Source organism: Haemorhous mexicanus, chromosome 1 (assembly GCF_027477595.1).
Source record: "Haemorhous mexicanus isolate bHaeMex1 chromosome 1, bHaeMex1.pri, whole genome shotgun sequence".
NCBI classification, from domain to species: Eukaryota; Metazoa; Chordata; class Aves; order Passeriformes; family Fringillidae; genus Haemorhous; species Haemorhous mexicanus.
The window spans coordinates 115,018,230-115,036,186 of record NC_082341.1 but is presented as its reverse complement, the minus strand read 5'-3'; the positions used below and the strand labels follow the sequence as shown (position 1 = coordinate 115,036,186).

At 43.4% G+C, this 17,957-nt stretch overlaps 2 protein-coding genes across 2 annotated transcripts in view; both read left to right on the top strand.

Moving 5' to 3' along the window:
* The window catches only part of LOC132334165 (ras-related protein Rab-10-like), a 32,077-nt gene extending 30,430 nt beyond the window's left edge, over nucleotides 1-1,647 (top strand). The window contains exon 6 of the mRNA XM_059860019.1: nucleotides 1,269-1,647. Coding sequence (XP_059716002.1) covers nucleotides 1,269-1,343 — 75 coding nt within the window. The 3' untranslated portion in view covers nucleotides 1,344-1,647. The remainder of the gene's footprint in view (nucleotides 1-1,268) is intronic.
* Nucleotides 1,648-8,501: 6,854 nt separating this feature from the next.
* GAREM1 (GRB2 associated regulator of MAPK1 subtype 1) overlaps nucleotides 8,502-17,957 on the top strand; it is a 101,711-nt gene continuing 92,255 nt past the window's right edge. Inside the window, exon 1 of the mRNA XM_059859990.1 lies at nucleotides 8,502-8,853. Coding sequence (XP_059715973.1) covers nucleotides 8,733-8,853 — 121 coding nt within the window. The 5' untranslated portion in view covers nucleotides 8,502-8,732. The remainder of the gene's footprint in view (nucleotides 8,854-17,957) is intronic.

The following is a 17,957-nucleotide window of genomic DNA, read 5'->3' as shown; positions in this document are numbered from 1 at the left end:
GATTATTTGTAGCACAAGGGGGACTTTATATTTTGCCCTTGTTCTGATGCAGCCGAGTAATTTTAGGTGAATCTTTCTGGATGTAGTCAATGTTCAACTACCCTGTGACTTTCTATGTGTAAGTTTTCAATTCTGAGTCATGATTAGTATTGTACTACATGATGCCTTTTTTTTCCCTTCTTCCTTTCTTTTTTTCCTGTGCTTTGGTTTTCCTTCAATTCAGCTTAGATAGCTGTTGTTTCTCGAAGCTTCTCTTTATTGCCAGACATGATTGTTTATGGCTGTTGGGTTTGGGTTGAGAGAGGAATGTGGTGAATTCAATGGTTGCACTTATTTCTCTGTGCTTGGTTGGTAAACCTGCCAAGACACAGGCAGCAGAGTGGCAGGTAGAAAAGTTGGGGCTTTCATTTTCCTGGGCATGTGACAAAATTCTGTGTATCTTTGTGCCCTAGTTCAGGGTTCAGTGTTCATGGTTTCAGAGAACAAGATTGCGACATGTTCTGCATTGCACAACTGGGTTTGATTGTTTCCCTGGTCAACATTAATTATCTAGTTGAATTTATTGCTGAAAGGAAGAGTCCTGGTTTTGATGATTTTCATTTTTGTTACAATCTGCTTTTGCAATCAGTACATAAATGTTTTACAAGGGTGGAGTGCCATTTTGATAGTTTAGCATGATAAAGACTGAGCTGTTTCCATTTGGGGGTATTCCTGGTTATTAAATAGAGGCAAGAAAACAGAATTTTAGTGAATTTCACAAAACAAGTTAACATCCTTTATAACAGTTAATAGCCTGTGCCTTTTCTTTAGTGAGTACTAATATTCTGTATTACCTGTTCCTTTCAACTGGACTTTTCCAACCCATGCTCAATACTTCAAAGATAAGGGTACTTAACTGAAAATTAGCTAAAATTGCTGTAGTCAACAGAATAAACTGTACTTATAGAACAGTTCATGTGAGTAAAAATTTACAGGATTGGCATGTATGGTTTGTAGTGACTCCTCAAAAGACATTTTCTGTTACCTTCAGGTTAAGGAGAGATGCTTGAGGCAGCTAAAGAACGTAAAGATGCCAGATGGTACTTGCATAGGCATCAGTTTCCATTTAATTTATTAAAAAACTTCAATCATTTAGTTAAATATTCAAAGGAAAAACATATCCAGTGACTGCACCAAATATTTTACATTAAAGTATGTGAAAAAGCAAACTTTTCAACCGTTGTGTTCCAGTTATCTTAATGAAGTGTTTGCTTTTGTTTGTTTTCCAGAAATCCGGCGTATTACATGACTTAGACGTTGTGTCTCTAAATGAAACTAAGAAGAGAACCTGCTGTGCATTTTAAAATACTGTTTCTTATTCAGTTTTCTCTTCAGGAAATATCAAGTGTTACAAAGGAACATATAAGATTTTAAAAGATTTTAAATCCAAAAATACAGTGTTTAAGCATCCTTTGTATTACACAGACATTGTCGCCAAATTTTTTTATATGTTTATATTATATTTTCATCTTTTTAATGTGAAGATAAAACAGTTATCTGATTTAGGAATTATTAGGTGCTTCACAGGGTGACAGTGCTTGAATGTAAATGTTTGCAGAAATGAAGTCTAAGTGTACTAATTTTCTATTATTAAAAAAACACCCTTCACTTTTTTTGTGCATTATTTATACCAGATTTGTAATACAATGAATATTGACATCATCACACAAGCAACCTTCTGATATATGAAATCCTGTAACATCTGTTTAAGTACCTGATATTTACTGCAATCCCATAAGAGAAGTCTCAGAGAATTTTTGGCTTGGTTTCTTTTATACCAATTTCAGACACATACATGCTACTTTAATACCCTTGAGTAGGGACTCTGCAAAGGTGATGTCTGAGAGAAAGGGATAAACCATATAAAGATTGGTGTCATAGAATGGTTTGGGTTGGAAGAGAGCTTGAAGATCACCTATTTCCAGCCTCCCTGATATGGACAGGGGAACCTTCCACTAGAGTATGTTGCTGGACCTTCCTAAGAATTCTGAAAGCATGGAACAACAGAGTGTAAATAGAGGAGGTATCTGATCCTGCTCATGTAGATTTGTTTTATACAGACTTGTAGTATCTTTAAAATCTGTGGAGAATATCTTATTTAATTTTAAACAGGGGCAGAAACAGGATGCTGGTTACTTTTTCTTTAATCAAAAGCAAAGCAAGCACAACCCAAACTTTCCAGGTAAGCAAAAAGCAAACACAGGTTAAGAAATCTGAGGAATTGTGGTGACTATACTGTCTTCTTTTTTTATCCTTGCATAGGAGTTGTGGTTGTTTTATCATCATATTAAATGACTAATGCTGTTGTGCGGAATTGTATTTTGATCCATCTCAGCACATCCAAAATAACTAGCCCCACTGCCTTACTGTTCTGAAATGCCACTAACCTTCTGAAATACGCTTGCTTCTTTTTTGAGGGCTGTTTGCATATTGTCATAATACCAAAATATTACTAAATTTGGTATTGAGAACGGGAGCTCAAATGGAGCACATGACCAGATGTGCCTGAGCATAGTGCCAGGTTTATATGCTCCTAGCCCAGTTAGTGTGCCTGCAGAAATGTTACAAAAGGATGGGCTGGGCTCTGTATATACAGCGGCTTCTGACTACTCATCATGGCCAGTCACTGAAGCTAGTGCTTTTCACAAAATATGAAAACAAGGAGCAAAGGATAATCTCTGCCTTCATTAAAGCCATAGCAGAGGAAAGAAATAGTGCTGGAAGGGATTTTGAGAGTCTGTCTGGGTTCTCATCGTATCTCAACCTCTGATCAGCTGCCTCTGATGAAATGCAAGAAGCTGGTCAGAGATCTGCAGTGGTAGAGATTTCAGAGTGTCTCTGAGTGGCAACAGTCCTTACTTAACTGGTCTGGTAAGCAGGAAATTTCCTAATACCTAACCTAACTGGTACACATGGAAAGTAGGTTCTCCCTTTCCTCTTGATGCAGGTGAACTCCTCCTCTCTTCTCCTCCTCTCTTCTCCTCCTCTCTTCTCCTCCTCTCTTCTCCTCCTCTCTTCTCCTCCTCTCTTCTCCTCCTCTCTTCTCCATCTAGAGAACTCCCAACCTTCCTACCTTCCCTTGTAGTTTGGATTTTCAGACTCTTTTGCCCTTTTTGTCTTCCTCCTCTTAAGGTTCTTGAGTTGGTTCTCAGCTATCCTGGACTGTAGACCTGAAAACTGAGCAGACTATTCCAGTTTAAATAAAAACAGCTGGATAGATTTAAATTATGTTTTCATTATTTAACTTGTGATACTCTTATTTATGCATTCCAGCATCAGCATAATGCAAGGTAGCCTAGCACCACTTGTGATCCATAGAACTGCTTTTTTTATCCTGCTACATGCTTGTGCAGTTGATTATTCCTCTGGATGTGTAAAACCTTCTGTTTCTCCTTGTTCAGTGGCATTTCAGTTGCTTCAGTCTGCCAAGATCCCTCTGAATTGTAATGCTGTGCTCCAACATAGTTGGAGCCTCTTCCTATAAATGCTGTCTCCAAATATAAGTGCACTCTGTTCAATCATCAGTGATATTGATGAAGGTCCTGGATAGTTCTGGATCCAAGATGGATCCAAGTGAAATTATGTTCAATGTATCCTTTCAGCTTTGGAGTACTAATTATTTCCAAATAATTTTGTATTTATATTGCCTAGACTGTTCATTTGGAGTTTTTTTGTTAAGAGCGCATTATAAGAAACTCTTACGATCCTCAGTCTTTCTCCCCCATCCACAAAGCCTGTTAAAACCTCTTTATTTAGTAGAAATTCACTTGATCAGTTTGTATATTATATCAGTTTGGTATTTCCTTCCCTCCTTGAGAGAGATGCAATCCCTTTTGTGTTTTCTGGAACCTCATTCTACTGATTCTTGGAAATAATCAGTAGCAATTTTAACATAGTTTGAACCGTAAGGGAGTTTCACCAGGTCCAGTCTGTCCAAAAATCTTTAACTCGTCTATGTATTTTCCAGTTTATTTGTTCCTTTTTCTAACCTTAGACTTCTGTTGGTGGTGGTAGAGTGAAGTCACATTTGCCTTGTAAAATTCAAAGTTGAAGTTGAAAGTATCAGCATCATCAGTGATGATTAAATAGTTTCCCCTCAGTGGAATAACAGACCATTTTTTCCTTAGTATTCTTACTATGCATCTTATCAACAGGCTTGCTATCTTTAAAATCCAGTTTTCCAACTTTCTGGGAGCTTATATTTCAGGGTTTGTCCCTACATAGTCTATATGTTTATTAATAATTTAGTAATTTGACCTACTTTCTATTTTATTTCAGGTCACTGAAGATCTCATGATTCATCCAACTTAATCTTTGTCTCACTTCCTTTCCCTCCTCTGTATAGATCAACTTCTGGAGTTTTGCCTTTCAGCAGTAGTTCTGTGATACACTTTCAGCTGTCCTGAACTCACTGTTCATCTACTGGTTTTCTAGGTTTAGGCATCCATGTAATTCCTCCTTCTTTTTCTAACAATGAAAATAGATTTTAAAGGGTCAGATTAATTTGTAATTTTGATTTCTTCTCTTTATAGATAATGAGAATTTCAAGTAAGGAATTTATTCAATGCATTTTTCCTTTGTGTAGAGTTTCCTACTACTTGTGCTTAGGTATGATCCAGTCCCACCTGAGGGAGATGCAGATACTCAGGTTCCCATGGCAGTTTTTGTAGGATGCTAATTCCTGCTAGCTGATGCTTCATGTAACACTCCATGAGCACCATGAGTGCTCTCCTTTTCACATCTCCTGGAACAAAACAACTGCCTTTTTCCAAAGATACTCATTGTAGAATACAAGAGTGTGCCAGTGGGGAATAAACACCACTCTGACTAGAAAGGGCCAACAAAGGTTCAGGTTGGACATCAGGAAAAGTTTCTTCATGGAAAGGGTTGTTAAGCATTAGAACAGGCTGCCCAGGGCGGGGTAGAGACACTATTCCTGGAAGTGTTCCAAGAAATAACTTGTAGTACTTAGTGCTGTGGTTTAGTTGACAAGGTGGTACTTGGTCAAAGGTTATGCTCAATGATCTTGCTGGTCTGTTCCAACTGAAATAATTTTATAATTCTGAGATTCAGAGAAAGAAATTTAGGATCTCATTCTGAAATGATCACTGCATCTTCTGTTATATCCCACTGGATTTGTAAATATTAGGAGAATTGGGCCTTTGGTATAAAAATCATATAGGAACAAGGAATGCAAATTATTGGGGCTTTTTTTAAAGAAATACCAAATATTATGAAACTTACTGTATAAAGCTCAGTTTTATTTATTTGATGTATGCACTCAACACTGTAAAGCATGTTACCAGACTCATGCTAAAATGAATTTGTTGTGAATGGTTCCTTTTCAGATGTCAACACATATATGAACCGAGGATGATCTGAAATGCTTTAAAAATAATGTTATTGGCAATGGAATTCATACATACTACAGATTTTACAGACTGTTGTGTAAATGTGTTGCGAAATCAGTGTGCAAGTCAAATCAAAATGCATTTAAGAATAATTTCAGGGACTATTCTGGGTCCTTTTGCCACTGCTTAAGGTTTTATGGCAAGAATTTTCAGTTGATTCAGAAAGACTGTCCCTGAACACCACCTGAAAGGCACATAGACAAAAACTAAGATGTGAAACTGAGGCCCTGGCCCTAGGGTAGATTTGCTCTTCAGGTCTGGTGGCTTCATTAGCATTTTACACCAGTAGGAGACTGCTAAGAGATCACACTAAGGCATTGCTAGACATCAGGAAAATTATCTCTAAAGTGTTAATTATACATAAGGCGCAGTTAGAACAAGAAATTTCTGTTATGTGCTGGTGATTTGAATGCCATTTGTGTACTATTAGAATATATTCCAAGGAGATGGAGCTGGAGTACAGTTAGGACACATTACAAAGTGACTGCAAGAGCAAGACATTTAAATACTAGTGAGCATTATGAACTCTCTGCATGGAGACAACTGAATGAAATTTAGATAGTATCTAGAAGTTCCATTTTGTTAAAATGCACCTTGTTCCAGTAAAATGGTTAAGAGTGGGCTGTTTTTTCACTGGTTGGAGAGAACACAAACACAGTTATAGGAAGGCAGATTTAAAAGCCATAGGACATCTAGTACAGAGGAATGAAAAAATGTTTCAAGAAAAATCAACAGTAACTATTTCTGCATGAAAGATGCTTTTCTTCCCAGACAGCAGAAGCGCATGATGTCTGAGAGGGACACATGCTGTGAGATGGTATCTCTCCTGGAATTAATGGTACCCAAGATAGTGTTTAAGAACAATTCCTGACAGACTAGTGCTTCAAGTCCTGGTGAATCTCAGTCTGATCTATCTGCTTTGTTTTACATACTGCACCTGGAAACATCATCAAGCCTGAATGAGCTAAACCCGTGCATTCCGTATTTCAGCAATAATGCTCTTCGCAACAGTGCTCAAGTTCACTGATGACACAGAGCTGTGAGGAGTGGCTGATACCTGCTGACCTGCTGGGAAGCACCTCTGAGGAGAAGGACCTGGTGAGGGTCCTGGTGGACAATGATCTGTCCATGAGCCAGCAGGGTGCCCTCATGGCCAGGAAGGCCAATGGTATCCTGGGGTGCATTAGGAACAGCATTGCCAGCTGAGCCAGGGAGGTGATCTTGCCCCTCTACTCAGTCCTGGTGAGGCCAAATCTGGATTGCCATGTTCAGTTCTCAATACAAGAGAGATATGGAGCTTCTAGAGATGGTCCAGTGGAGGGCAACAATGGTTGAGGGGCTGGAGCATCTCTCTTATGAGGACAGGCTGAGGGAGCCAGGCCTGTTAGCCTTGAGAAGGGAGCAGAGACAACTGAGGGGATTTTAAAATGTTTATAAGTACCTGAAGGGAGGCTGTCAAGAGGATGGAGACAGGTTCTTCTCGGTGATGCCAAGCCATAGGACAAGATGGCACAGGAACTTCCCCCTGAATGTCAGGAAGACCTTCTTTACTGTGCAAGGGACCATGGACTAAAACAGATTTCCCAGAGTTGTGGAACCTCCCTCAATGGAGATATTCTTGAACTGTCTGGATGCAATCCTGTGCCATGTCCTCTGGGATGACCCTGCTTGAGCATGGAGGTTAGACCAGATGACTCAATGTGCTCCCTCCCAACCTGAGCCAGTCTGTGATACTACTTTGTACTTCAATAGCTTAATTCATTGATGTTGTTGAAAAGCATTTGGTGAACTTGGTAAAAGGAAAACTACTTTGAGAAGAAGTATCTTTTCAAGGTAAATTTAAAAAAAATGTTAAAGCTAACTGTTCTGGTAGGTAGGATCTAACGATCTTTGTAAAGAACGAAGGTTTCTCATAGTGTTGGGAATATCCAGTGGCACACTGAATAGCTAAAGCATGGACCTACAGCAGGATGAGCTTCAAGCCAACCTTGATCCACATAAAGCAAGATAACTTGGGTTTTCTGTACTCTTCTATGTCAACTAGCTTCCACGGTCTTTGTTTCATCTTGGAGGCCATGGATAAAGTCCCAGTCTCTGTGGCAGAGCAGAACAAGAGCATGTCTGTCTCAGCCCTCCTCGTGCTGGCAGTGCTGTGCCACCAGCAGTGACAAAGGCACGTAGCAGTGTCTGGCCTTTTACCCAGGCCATGAGGAAGGGTGAGCTGCAGGAGGGCTCTTAGTACCACAGCTCTTCCCAGAGCTCTGCCATCCCTAGTAGTCTCAAGGATAGATAGAGAAGCTGGAGCCTGGAGAGAGATGTTGGCTGTGGATGTTGTCAGTCGTTTTGCTAATCACTGCAAGGCACTTTTATGTCTCTAGTCAACAGTAAAGGCTTAAATGTAGCCAAGTTTGCTGCAATAAAATAAACAGTTTTGACACAGAAGGGAACAAAATAAACTTGAGCACAGTACAGTGCAACCACCCAGGAGTTTTTCTGGTTTAATTTCCCAGAGTTTCTACAGTCTGGCAGCCTGGAGATCAAAATGCATAAAATAAAGGATAACATTAAATAAAATATCTTACGAAGATCATGTAAGATTTCGTCACAGAAGCCACTTTGAAGAATGAATGTCTACAAACGTTCCCATGGTGTGAAGACCTTTAAGTACGCAAAATGTGTAATACCTGCGTGTGCAGTAACAGTGCACAGCCTGTATACATGAACTCACACGTATATTCATGACTCACAGGTGAAAACTAAAATAACAGATACATAGCCCAAGTGCGGGCTGCACGTCGGGCGAGCGGTCGGAGGGTGGAGTGAGAGGGACGGGCTGGGCGGCTCTGGCAAGCGCTGGCTCTGGCTCTCCACGCCGGGCGGGCGGGCGGGCAGCCCGGCACTTTCCTTTTCGGCGCGGGGAGGAGCGGCAGCTGCGCAGGCGTTGCTCGCACCCTGTTGATTAGTCAGTGCTGGGATGGCGCTTCCTGGGCCAGGCGCGGCGGCGGCGGCGGGCGGCCCCAGCCGGTCCCGGGGGGCGGCGGGAGCAGCAGCAGCCGCAGAGGCAGCAGCAGCCGCCGCAGCAGCAGCGGGCGCCCGGCGGGCCTCGCTCTCTGCCTAGCCCCGCGCGTCCCGGGCGCCTGGCGCGGAGCGAGCCGCGCTCCCTCTCTCCCTCCTTCTCGGCGCCCCCTCCGCCGCCCGCCCCGCTGGCAGCCGCCCCGCCGGGTGGGAGCACCCCGCCGGCTCTGCCTGTCTGGCTGCTCCCTCCCCTCCCGGGCCGGGAAGATGGACCCCGGCCCGCCGCTGGGCTGCAACCTCAAGGACGTGAAGTGGAGCGCGGTGGCCGTGCCCCTGGACCTGCTCGTCAGCACCTACCGGCTGCCCCAGATCGCCCGGCTGGACAGCGGTGCGTGGGGCGGGGAGCGGGGCCGGGCGGGCGCCGGGCTGCGGGCGGGCTGCCGGACACAGTCCCGGGAGCGCCCCGTGCCTCCCGCGGCTCCCGGGAGCGCTCTCCCGGCGCTCCCCGAACTGGCGTCTGCCGCTGCCGGGGCTCGGTGCTAGGCTCCCGCTCGCCGCGGAGTCCGCGCGTTGCTTTGCAGCAACATATCTGGGTAATGTGCCCCCTCCGCGGGTGCGGAGGGCAGCTCGGTGGAGCCGGTTTGCTGTCAGCAGCCTGCACGACTGAGAGAGGTCCTCGCCCTCCCAATTAAGCGTGGAAGGGCACTTTCAGCACCGGAGACCCGGTGTTTTGATGAAGTGATGCTACAACAAGGCCAAATAAGAAGGGATACAAAATAGCCAAGTGGGCGAAATCCCTTGTTTTACAATTCCCTAACAAGGCCACGGACCTGTTAAAAAAAAAAAAAAAAAAAAAAAAAAAAAGTGACATAAGAAGCCTTTGCAGTCTCCGGATAACTTTTTATTACAGTTCACTTGGGTGCTCACCTGCCGTTTCCAAGTGTGCAGCTTTCTGTTTACTCCAGGAAATATGAATCAGGTCTGGCAGAACAGCTATGACAGCACCGTTTTACCGTTCCTAGATCCATGTCTTGAAAAGTAATGTGTCGGCACAGAGAACCAGGGAAATATGGGAATTATTTTATAAAGGCTCAGACAGCTGCTTTGTAATAATGTGTATGTACATTGCATAGTAGCTCCATGAAAACTGTCCAACTCTCTAAAGGAATGCAAAAGATAACTCACAAATTGGAAAAAAAATCTAGGCTTTTTAATTCATTAGCTTATGAAGTCACCATGTACTTTTACGAAATAATAGAACAGTTATTGATTTATCAAGTTTTGTATTGATTTGAAAAGTTAAAAATGAGCACAGGCATCATCCTCTGTTACTTCCCAGTGTACAGGTCAAGACCAAGACTGTTTTATTACTTAACTGCAATTTCCATACTGCAGTGATGATTTTTGACTTTGCCCCTGGATTATGCAGGTTTTTTTTCTTTTCACTCGTAGTACTTCCTCAGAGCTGGCACTCAGGAGCAGGTTAAAGAAGAGGGTTTTTTTGCTATTTTAACTGCATCTTCCTGTTCATCATACTGTCAAATGTATGTTGTCCTGTGAGAATGGCAAAGCTGGTGTGTTAAGGAGTTCCTCGTGGTAATACCTTCTGTCACTAGGAGCAGCTAAGATGGCCTCCAGTCACTGCACTTAAGGCTGTTAATTTACTTGAGGCTCCTGGCACCAATTCAGGTTGTAACAGGATGTATATATTGATGACTTATTAATTTCCCTCTCTGTGTGTTGCACCTCCACATCTCCCCACCCCTCTTGTCTTTCTTTGTTGGAAGGTACCTGAAAAAGCTTTGTGGGTAGAGAAAGTTTATGGGTTTTGAAGCAAGCAGCTGTTGGGGTTTTTCTGGGGGGCAGTCCTTGTGTTGGAGCTGTTGATGGGAATATCCCATAATTGTTGGGGAGGTAGAAATATTGTGGCTTTTGTGTGAAGGCTTCTTTGTCCTATGTGCCACATTTAAGAGCGTATGCACAGGCAAGTGGGTGTAAACAGACCTGCGTTCTTCTGCCTGTGCCCTGAGATGGCCAGACAGGAGGCAGCTGTTGGTGTAGGTGTCCTGCTGTAGTGGTTCAGCCCTGCACTAAGCCCTGCCAGAAGGCAGGCTCAGGTGGAGCTCTGTGAAGGTCTTTGGGTTGGAGCTGATTTAGGCCTGCCCAGTTCAGGGGTCTGGTTTTACCTACTCAAATGCATGTACTTTTAACTTCGGGCACTACAGACAGCAGACAAATCAATATTTTATAAAGAACGCAGACGCCATGGTCTTGGGGATGGGAGGAGAGTGCTTTTCCTTTTTCCAGAGAAGCTTGTCTTGCAATAAGAGAAAGCAACCATGAATCAGTGCATAACCTTCTAAAGGAGGAAAGCTGGGAATGTGCAATGCTTGTGGAATTGACTGGAGCACGGGCTGTTGCGGGGTGGTTGCTCTGCATCCCAGTTCTTGTCTTGCAAGGTTAACGAGTGGAGCTCTGTCGGAGTATTTCTTGATGCTGAAGAAAATAAATGCAGAGGCCAATCCAAATGAGTGTCATCCAGTGCTTCAGAAGTTTAAGGCTACCTCTGTTAGCAAGGTAGTGTCGTGTGCCAGTTTTATCAGGGTGTGGCTCTTATCTTTGGGTCAGGGTTTGTTTGCACAGAAATGCCCTCACATCTTCTTCAGGTGCTGAATTCCTCTCCAGGTCAGCAGAAGCTGCGTGTGTTTCATGCTGTTGGAAATCAAACCACCTGTAGATGTCTGTCTTCAGTCACCTTTTGATTCTGTGGTTGGCCTCTGTCTGTAGCAGCAAGTTGTTTCTTTGCTGTTGTTTCATTTTTCACGAGGTTTTGTGAAAGCCGAAATTTTTTTCTTCTGTCAAATCATGATGTAGGAGGGGATTGTAAAGCTGGAGTCGTATTCTCTTCAGAAGATGTCAGTCTTACTGTGTTGTTTCTACATTTCTTAATGGAGTTTAGCACTTGGTGGATAATGTTCTTAGATGACACCACACAAGATGCCCAGTTTTGCACTGTTGCTTCACCTTCTGGCCTTTCATATGAAGCAGAAGAATGGGTATGATCAGTTCAGTTTTATTCTTCGAGCTTGGATGTGCAGCTCCTGGAAAATTGCCCTAAGTAATTCAGTTTGATTTCTTGACAGGATGAAGTTATGAAATATTTATGTGCACTAAATTTGGTCCTCTGCTGAGAAGGGAGGGTTTTTCTTGACGATATGGGAGGAAGTAGTCTTTTGTTACATCAAGATATAGTTGGAAGTAATTAGGCATTCGTGCCTACCTTATCCATCTAGAAATTATAAATAGGTCAACTTCTGGGGTTTTTTTTCTTCAGAGTTTGAAAACCTGAAAAACTTTTCCCTTTTTTTTTATTTTTAATTTTAAGACTGGTTGTGTTTCGGGTTATGCTTTTGGATGCTGTTAAGTCATAAATCAACTTTTTTTGGTTTCAATGTGTTCATGTGTTTTATTGTTTTCCTGGTGAACGTTGTTATATTAATTGAACAAATAGACTGAAAGAAACCCAAACCTGTCACTCTTGAAGGGAGCAAATGGTTTTGTATGGGTTTTTTTCCCAACTTCCTTAACGACTTAAATATTTCTAGATGATAACTCAAACACAAAACTGCTAAAAAAAGTGCTGAACACCCTACCAGTGAAAATGCATGGACTTGATCTCACGCTCTGGAATTCACTGAGTGGGCTCTTTCAGATGAAAAGAAGCAAGACTTGAAGAGCAAGAGAGGAGCGAGCTTTGTGCTGTGTTTTTCCTGTCCTCCCCCCTTTGTGCCCCCTAGTCCCGATTTGCATTGTCACAGCTGAATACCACCCCAGTGAGAGACTTGTGGGTGGGTGCAGTGGGGGAAAGATTTTGCTCTGGGAACCCACGGCAGAAAGAGATCTTATCGCGCTGTGGTTTTTGCAACGGGGCAAAAGGTGAGCGTGGCTGGCCTGTGAGAACCAGGGCTGCACGTGAGGCTGGGCTTGGCTCTCCTCAGACCATCAGGAGAAAAAGCTGATGGTGAAGCTGGAGCTGTGTCTTGTTGCTAGTGCATAAATGATGTTGTGCATGGTGATCTCAGGGCTTTAGATTTCTGCTAATTATTTTTCTAAGGATAATTTTGAAGGGTAAAAGAGAAATGCTATCAAGGTTAAGATCGAGAAAATATTGCTTTGCGTAGAGCTGAGCTTTAGGCCAGGCTTTTTTTTGTAAGCTTACTGCTCCCTTCAGACTCATAAGAGCCTGTCATTCTTTTTCTTAGTGGAACTCCCTTTTTCCCAGACAGTTTTGATGTGTTTTTCACAAGCAAAGATCAGCCTTTGCTTGTAGGTATTTTTTACCCATATATTGGATGCGAACTGGAAGAATTCACAGAAATTCACAGTTTGTGTACAGAGATTAAGGTTTATGGAATTAAAAGGCCATGTTGTTCTGTGATTATTTTTATTTTTTTCCTAAGTGATATCTAGGGAAAAAAAAAAGTGTTGGTGCTGTTGGAATCAAATACAGTGGCACTTGACCTCAACTGACAGAGAAGTGATTCCCTACGGTGCATGGCAGGGAAAACATGCAGAACTTTATTGTGGCTCTCAATGAGCCACCAAGGCAGTGAAGGAGATTCTTCCTTACGCATTGTAAATGTGCTGTAAGATGAAATGGCAGAATTGGTGGCTATAAAAAAAGGAAAAATCTGTAAAATGGGTAACAGATTTAAAAGCCGATTTTCTTCTTTCTTACCCTTAGGTGAACTCCTGCGCATATCAGTAGCGGGTGAATAGTGAGTTCGTACTGCTGTTGCTCCTGGGGACAAAGGGATTTTATTTAGTTGTATTTCAGGTTCTCTTTTTCTCTTCCATTTCAAAACTTTCTCATGGTGACAACTGTCTGCCCCAGTCATGTTCAGGGGACTATTGTTCTGTTCAGCACATTACTGTTGAGCTGATTCCAGTTCTGGAAACTAAGCACCCTCACATCTTATCAAAGAAGATCATACTCAATAGAACAGCATGGCCATGTACATAATGAAAATTTTGCATTGCATCACTCCACAAATGTGGGTTATCTGTGCAGCTGAACAATACTTTGAAACTACAAAGAGACTTATTCTTTAGAGGTCTGAATGCTGCTATCCGTGCTTTAATTGTCTTGAATGACCTCCTTCTTTTGAGAAGCTAGTGCAGCATGTCTCAGTAGTCTGCTATTGAAGAAATCTTTAAAAGGCATCATGTGGGAGTTGGGCAAAGCTTTTGAACGGACCAAGAAAGAGGTTTCAGATATGCTCAGACCCTGGGTAATGGCCGTGATCTGATTGCCAACTGTAGGTGTAGCTGCCTTGTCCACTGAGTTGTGGCAGGTGATAGTTCTTATGGGGCAGACAAGACAAGTGTTTGATTTGACAGCAAATATCCTCAAGATCCATTGTATCCACATGGCTTGATTTCTTCTTAGGTGCTGAACAGCTTTGAAACTCTGACTGTTTATACTGTGTGTTCTGCCATTAAAGAATAATTCCAGTAGCATCTCCTGCTTGCTTCCTCCTCTTTCTACCTTCACGGTGCCATCTGCTGTTACCATCAAGACCATTGAATGGGAAAACCAATTGACAGGTTGCCACTAACCACTGCTCCTGGGTTTTTGTTTTGGTTGGATTGGTTTTTTTCTTTTCCCCTGCTGGCAGAGATGTGTTCCAGAAACATTTTAGTGAAAAAGCTTTTAATTCATTTAAAACCTGCAGCTACCAAATGGTGTCTGTGAAAATTATTGTGCCCTTCTGGAGATGGAAGCCAGTAGCTTGGCAAAACCTGCTCCCAGGAGTACCCTGGACTTCCAGTGAGATAGATAAAGAGTTCAGCATCACACCCATTTTAGTAGTGTGTATTATGTGTTCTTAACCACAGATTTGAACCCTTGGTACTGTGTTAGGGCTGCTAGGATGGAATATAGATGGAATTCATTGCTCTTACTTCTTGGGTGCTTAATAAATGTTCTTATTCTTCTCTGTTATTCAAGGTATGAAACTACTAGCTCTTTGTTTCAGTTTCTAAAGTTTTGACTTTGTGAGGTGAAGCCTTCATGTACATAACTGGTTAAACACTTCCTGGATAATTATGTAGTTCAGGTATTGGAAGGTGAAATACCATTAGTCGTTTCTTAAACTGGAATTCAAGTGCTATAACTTTAAGTTCTCCTCCACCACGCCACCCCCCCCCCCCCCATTTAAATTACACCTAGCTTTCAAATAAAGCACAAGATACACATAAAATCTAAGGTATTAAGGTGCCTCAAACAGTTAGTCAAACCCCTAAGCTTAAAACAAATGTGGTGTGATGAATCATATGCTGCTGTTGCAAGGAATGGTATAAGTCTAGCATAGGAAAGAAGGGCTTTGTTGTTTTCTGCTTTGTCTGTAAGTGCTGTTCTGGAACTAGGTGTTCCTGGCTTCAGTGATTACATGAACTGGCACTCCCTGTAATGCCCCAGCAAAGGCAGCTATGCCAAGATGAAATGCTGGAGGATATTGGACAGCATGGTCTGGTGCAACAGGATTTGATGGAAGTTGTGGGAAGAGTTTTAGTGTGTTCCAGTCATTCCAGTGGTGGTTTGTCAGAAGCAAAGGGCATGGGTGTTGCTGTATTTCCTTTTGGCATTAGGAGTAACAAGTTGGTTGGATTAGGGCAGCTTAAGTCTCTCCCCTATAGGAAAATATTCATCACCCTAATGTGGATTGCATATGACTCAAAACCAACCTTCATAAAACTCAGTGAGCCAATATTTCAAGTCTGAAATTTTTTGCTTTTAATGGTGCTTCTCTTTGGAAAGAGTTTTACGTAGCATTTGTGGTCTGCGATTTTCATGCCTTTTGCAGTATGAAAAACTTGTGGAGCGAACTTCACTGTGTCTCCACCTGTAAGCCACGTCTGCTCATCTAAAGGGCTTAGCACAGAAATGTAAAATTGAGGTGTATAAGCAGATTGAAGAGTGTCTTTGCTGAGGATTAGAGCCACATCTGCACTGCAGTCTCTGAGACGGTGTGCAAGTTGGCATAAAACTAATAAATCACAGCTTTGTCAGGGCACCTGCGTGCTTGGCTGAGGCTTGGCACCAGCAAGAATAGCTGCTGTGTATCTCCTGTGTATCTCCTGTGTATCTCCTGTGTATCTCCTGTGTATCTCCTGTGTATCTCCTGTGTATCTCCTGTACTGCTGCTATGTGATGTATTGCTCTGCCAAGCTTGGTGTTGCATGCTGGTGGGGGGAGAAGGATCTTCCTGGGGCTGGGGAGGCTGTGGAGTCCAGCCTCCTCATCCTTCAGGCTGCCTGTTATGTGGAGGGAGATGCTCCTGAGACTGCAAGGTGCACACTGAGTGGATCAAGCCACGATGAAGATGTGAAATGCCAACCAATATCTGCCAGAGCTGTGTGTTTGGGGGTGTGGGGAGCCCTGTGCCAGGGATTGCAGCATCTGCACACCCAAGCAAGAGCTGATGGGCTCTCAGCAGAGGAGTGGATGGCGGTTTTCCCAGGAAAAGCAGCAAATCTTGTTGCTGTGGGGAAGGTCACTTGGAGTTTCCTGGAAGTTCTAGCATTCAAGAAATGCAAAATCACTTGAAAAGTGTCCTTTTTGGTTTTGGGGTTTGTTATAATCTTGTAATCACAGAGAACTTGGATGTGTGTGAATTTCCTTGGTCTGTGAGATGTCACTGAGCTTCTAAGAGAACCAAGAATAAAGATTTAAACATGGTCTCAGAAGCTGGAAGATGCCCAAGAGCTCAACCTGATGAAGTTGATACTGGAGTTGCTACATACCAGGGCTGAACCATAGTGATTCAAATGTTATATAAAACACAACATGCTGCAATTCTGTTTGTGAAATGAGCAGGGAAAACATTGTGGTGGTGGCAAGGAAGTTGGGACATTTCTCCTTACAGTCAGAGCTGGGGTAGTGGGAATAAAGCTGAGTAAAGAAGTAGAAGCCCCTTTTGATGGGCCATTTTGTGCTGCTTTGCTTTCTGTCTTGGTGCCCGCATGGCAAAACATCTACCTGTAAGGATGTGGCTCCATAGGTGACAGGTTTCCAGGGACAGGCTAGGGGACTGCAGCCTCTGTTTAGGGGAGCAGCAGCTGCTGGCTGGGATAACAGTATGGGGGTGTGCACCCTCCAAAGGCAATGTGCCGGACAAGAGGCTGTGTGGGGACACTGTTCTGCTCTGCAAGGAGGATGTGGGCTTGTTGCACAGAGTACAGAGATTAACCACCCTGAATAGAGTGCCTAAGCCTTCAGTCTGTCCTGGAGGTTCAGGCTGTGTGCCCAAGGCTGAGCCAAGGGCACAAGTGGAGGAAGGTCCCTTCGTGCAGCATAAGCCGTCATTTCAGAGCTGCCCCCGACTCGGTGTTGCCCTGCCAGGGCTGCTGCTCAGCACTGCGTGAGCTGGGCAGCCAGAATGAAGCAGAGCATGTTTGCCTTGCCAGCTGGGTTTGTAAAAGCTATGCTGTCTAAATACTCGAGTTACTAACTTTCAGGATCTATTTCCAAGTAGTATTCAAATGCTTGGATACCCGCTCTCCCGTGTTTGTTTTTCAGTTTGCAGCTTTTCTGTTGTTGTGGTTCCAACTGGCAGTTTTGCTTATTTGCCCCACTGAAAGCTATTCTTGTTGCTTCCTGGCACCTCACCATTTTGGAGATGAAGGAGGGGAGATTGGGGTGGGAAAATGAAGGAAACTTTTTCTTTAAGGAGGGGGAGGAAAACGGCATTTGTGCACAGATCTCTTCTTGTCCAGCTTTCCTATTGCATCTTTCCGTGTGTCCCTTTAGAGCATGGTGGATTCAAGGAACTCTTGGTTCCCATCTGTGTCATTTGTTCCATGCCCCATCCTGCACTTGTGGGCTTCCAGGAGGTGTCGCAAGGTTGTCTGCAAGGTCACTGTCAGGTAAAACTCCCAGCAGTGGCAGAATGAAGCAGCAAAAGGAGCTGCTTTTATCCTTTCTTTTCTTCACATAGAATAGTCTTTCACCCCTTTCATCTGTTGTACTGTCTTCTTCCAGCACCTGTGCAAACTCTGCTTCTCCGTTCCTCCATGCCCTCATCTTTTTGCTCTGCCCTCTTCTTTTTCCCTCAGTGTGGAGGAAGTCAGGCTCTCTGTTGGACCAGAGAGCAGTGTGGTGTTTGCTGTGTGTGTTCCAGGAGGGATAGCTGCCTATGTGCTACCTTGTGGGAAAGCAAGCAAGAAAAGTAATTTTAGGCATTTCTGGAGAATTCAGTGTTTCTGGTCACTGGGGGCAGAAGCTGGAATTGCAGCTCATTGCTGTTAAAAGGAGCTGCAATTCCTTCTCTGCTGCAGAGGGGTGGCTGCTATCATTGCAGAAAACGTGGCATCTCCCCCTGTGGAGTCCAGCACTGTGCTGCTGACATGATGTTTTGTTTCACTTCGGTGAAGGGAGTTTTGCTGGCAGGACTCAAATGTGAACTGATAGGCTTTGCATGTAATGCTTCC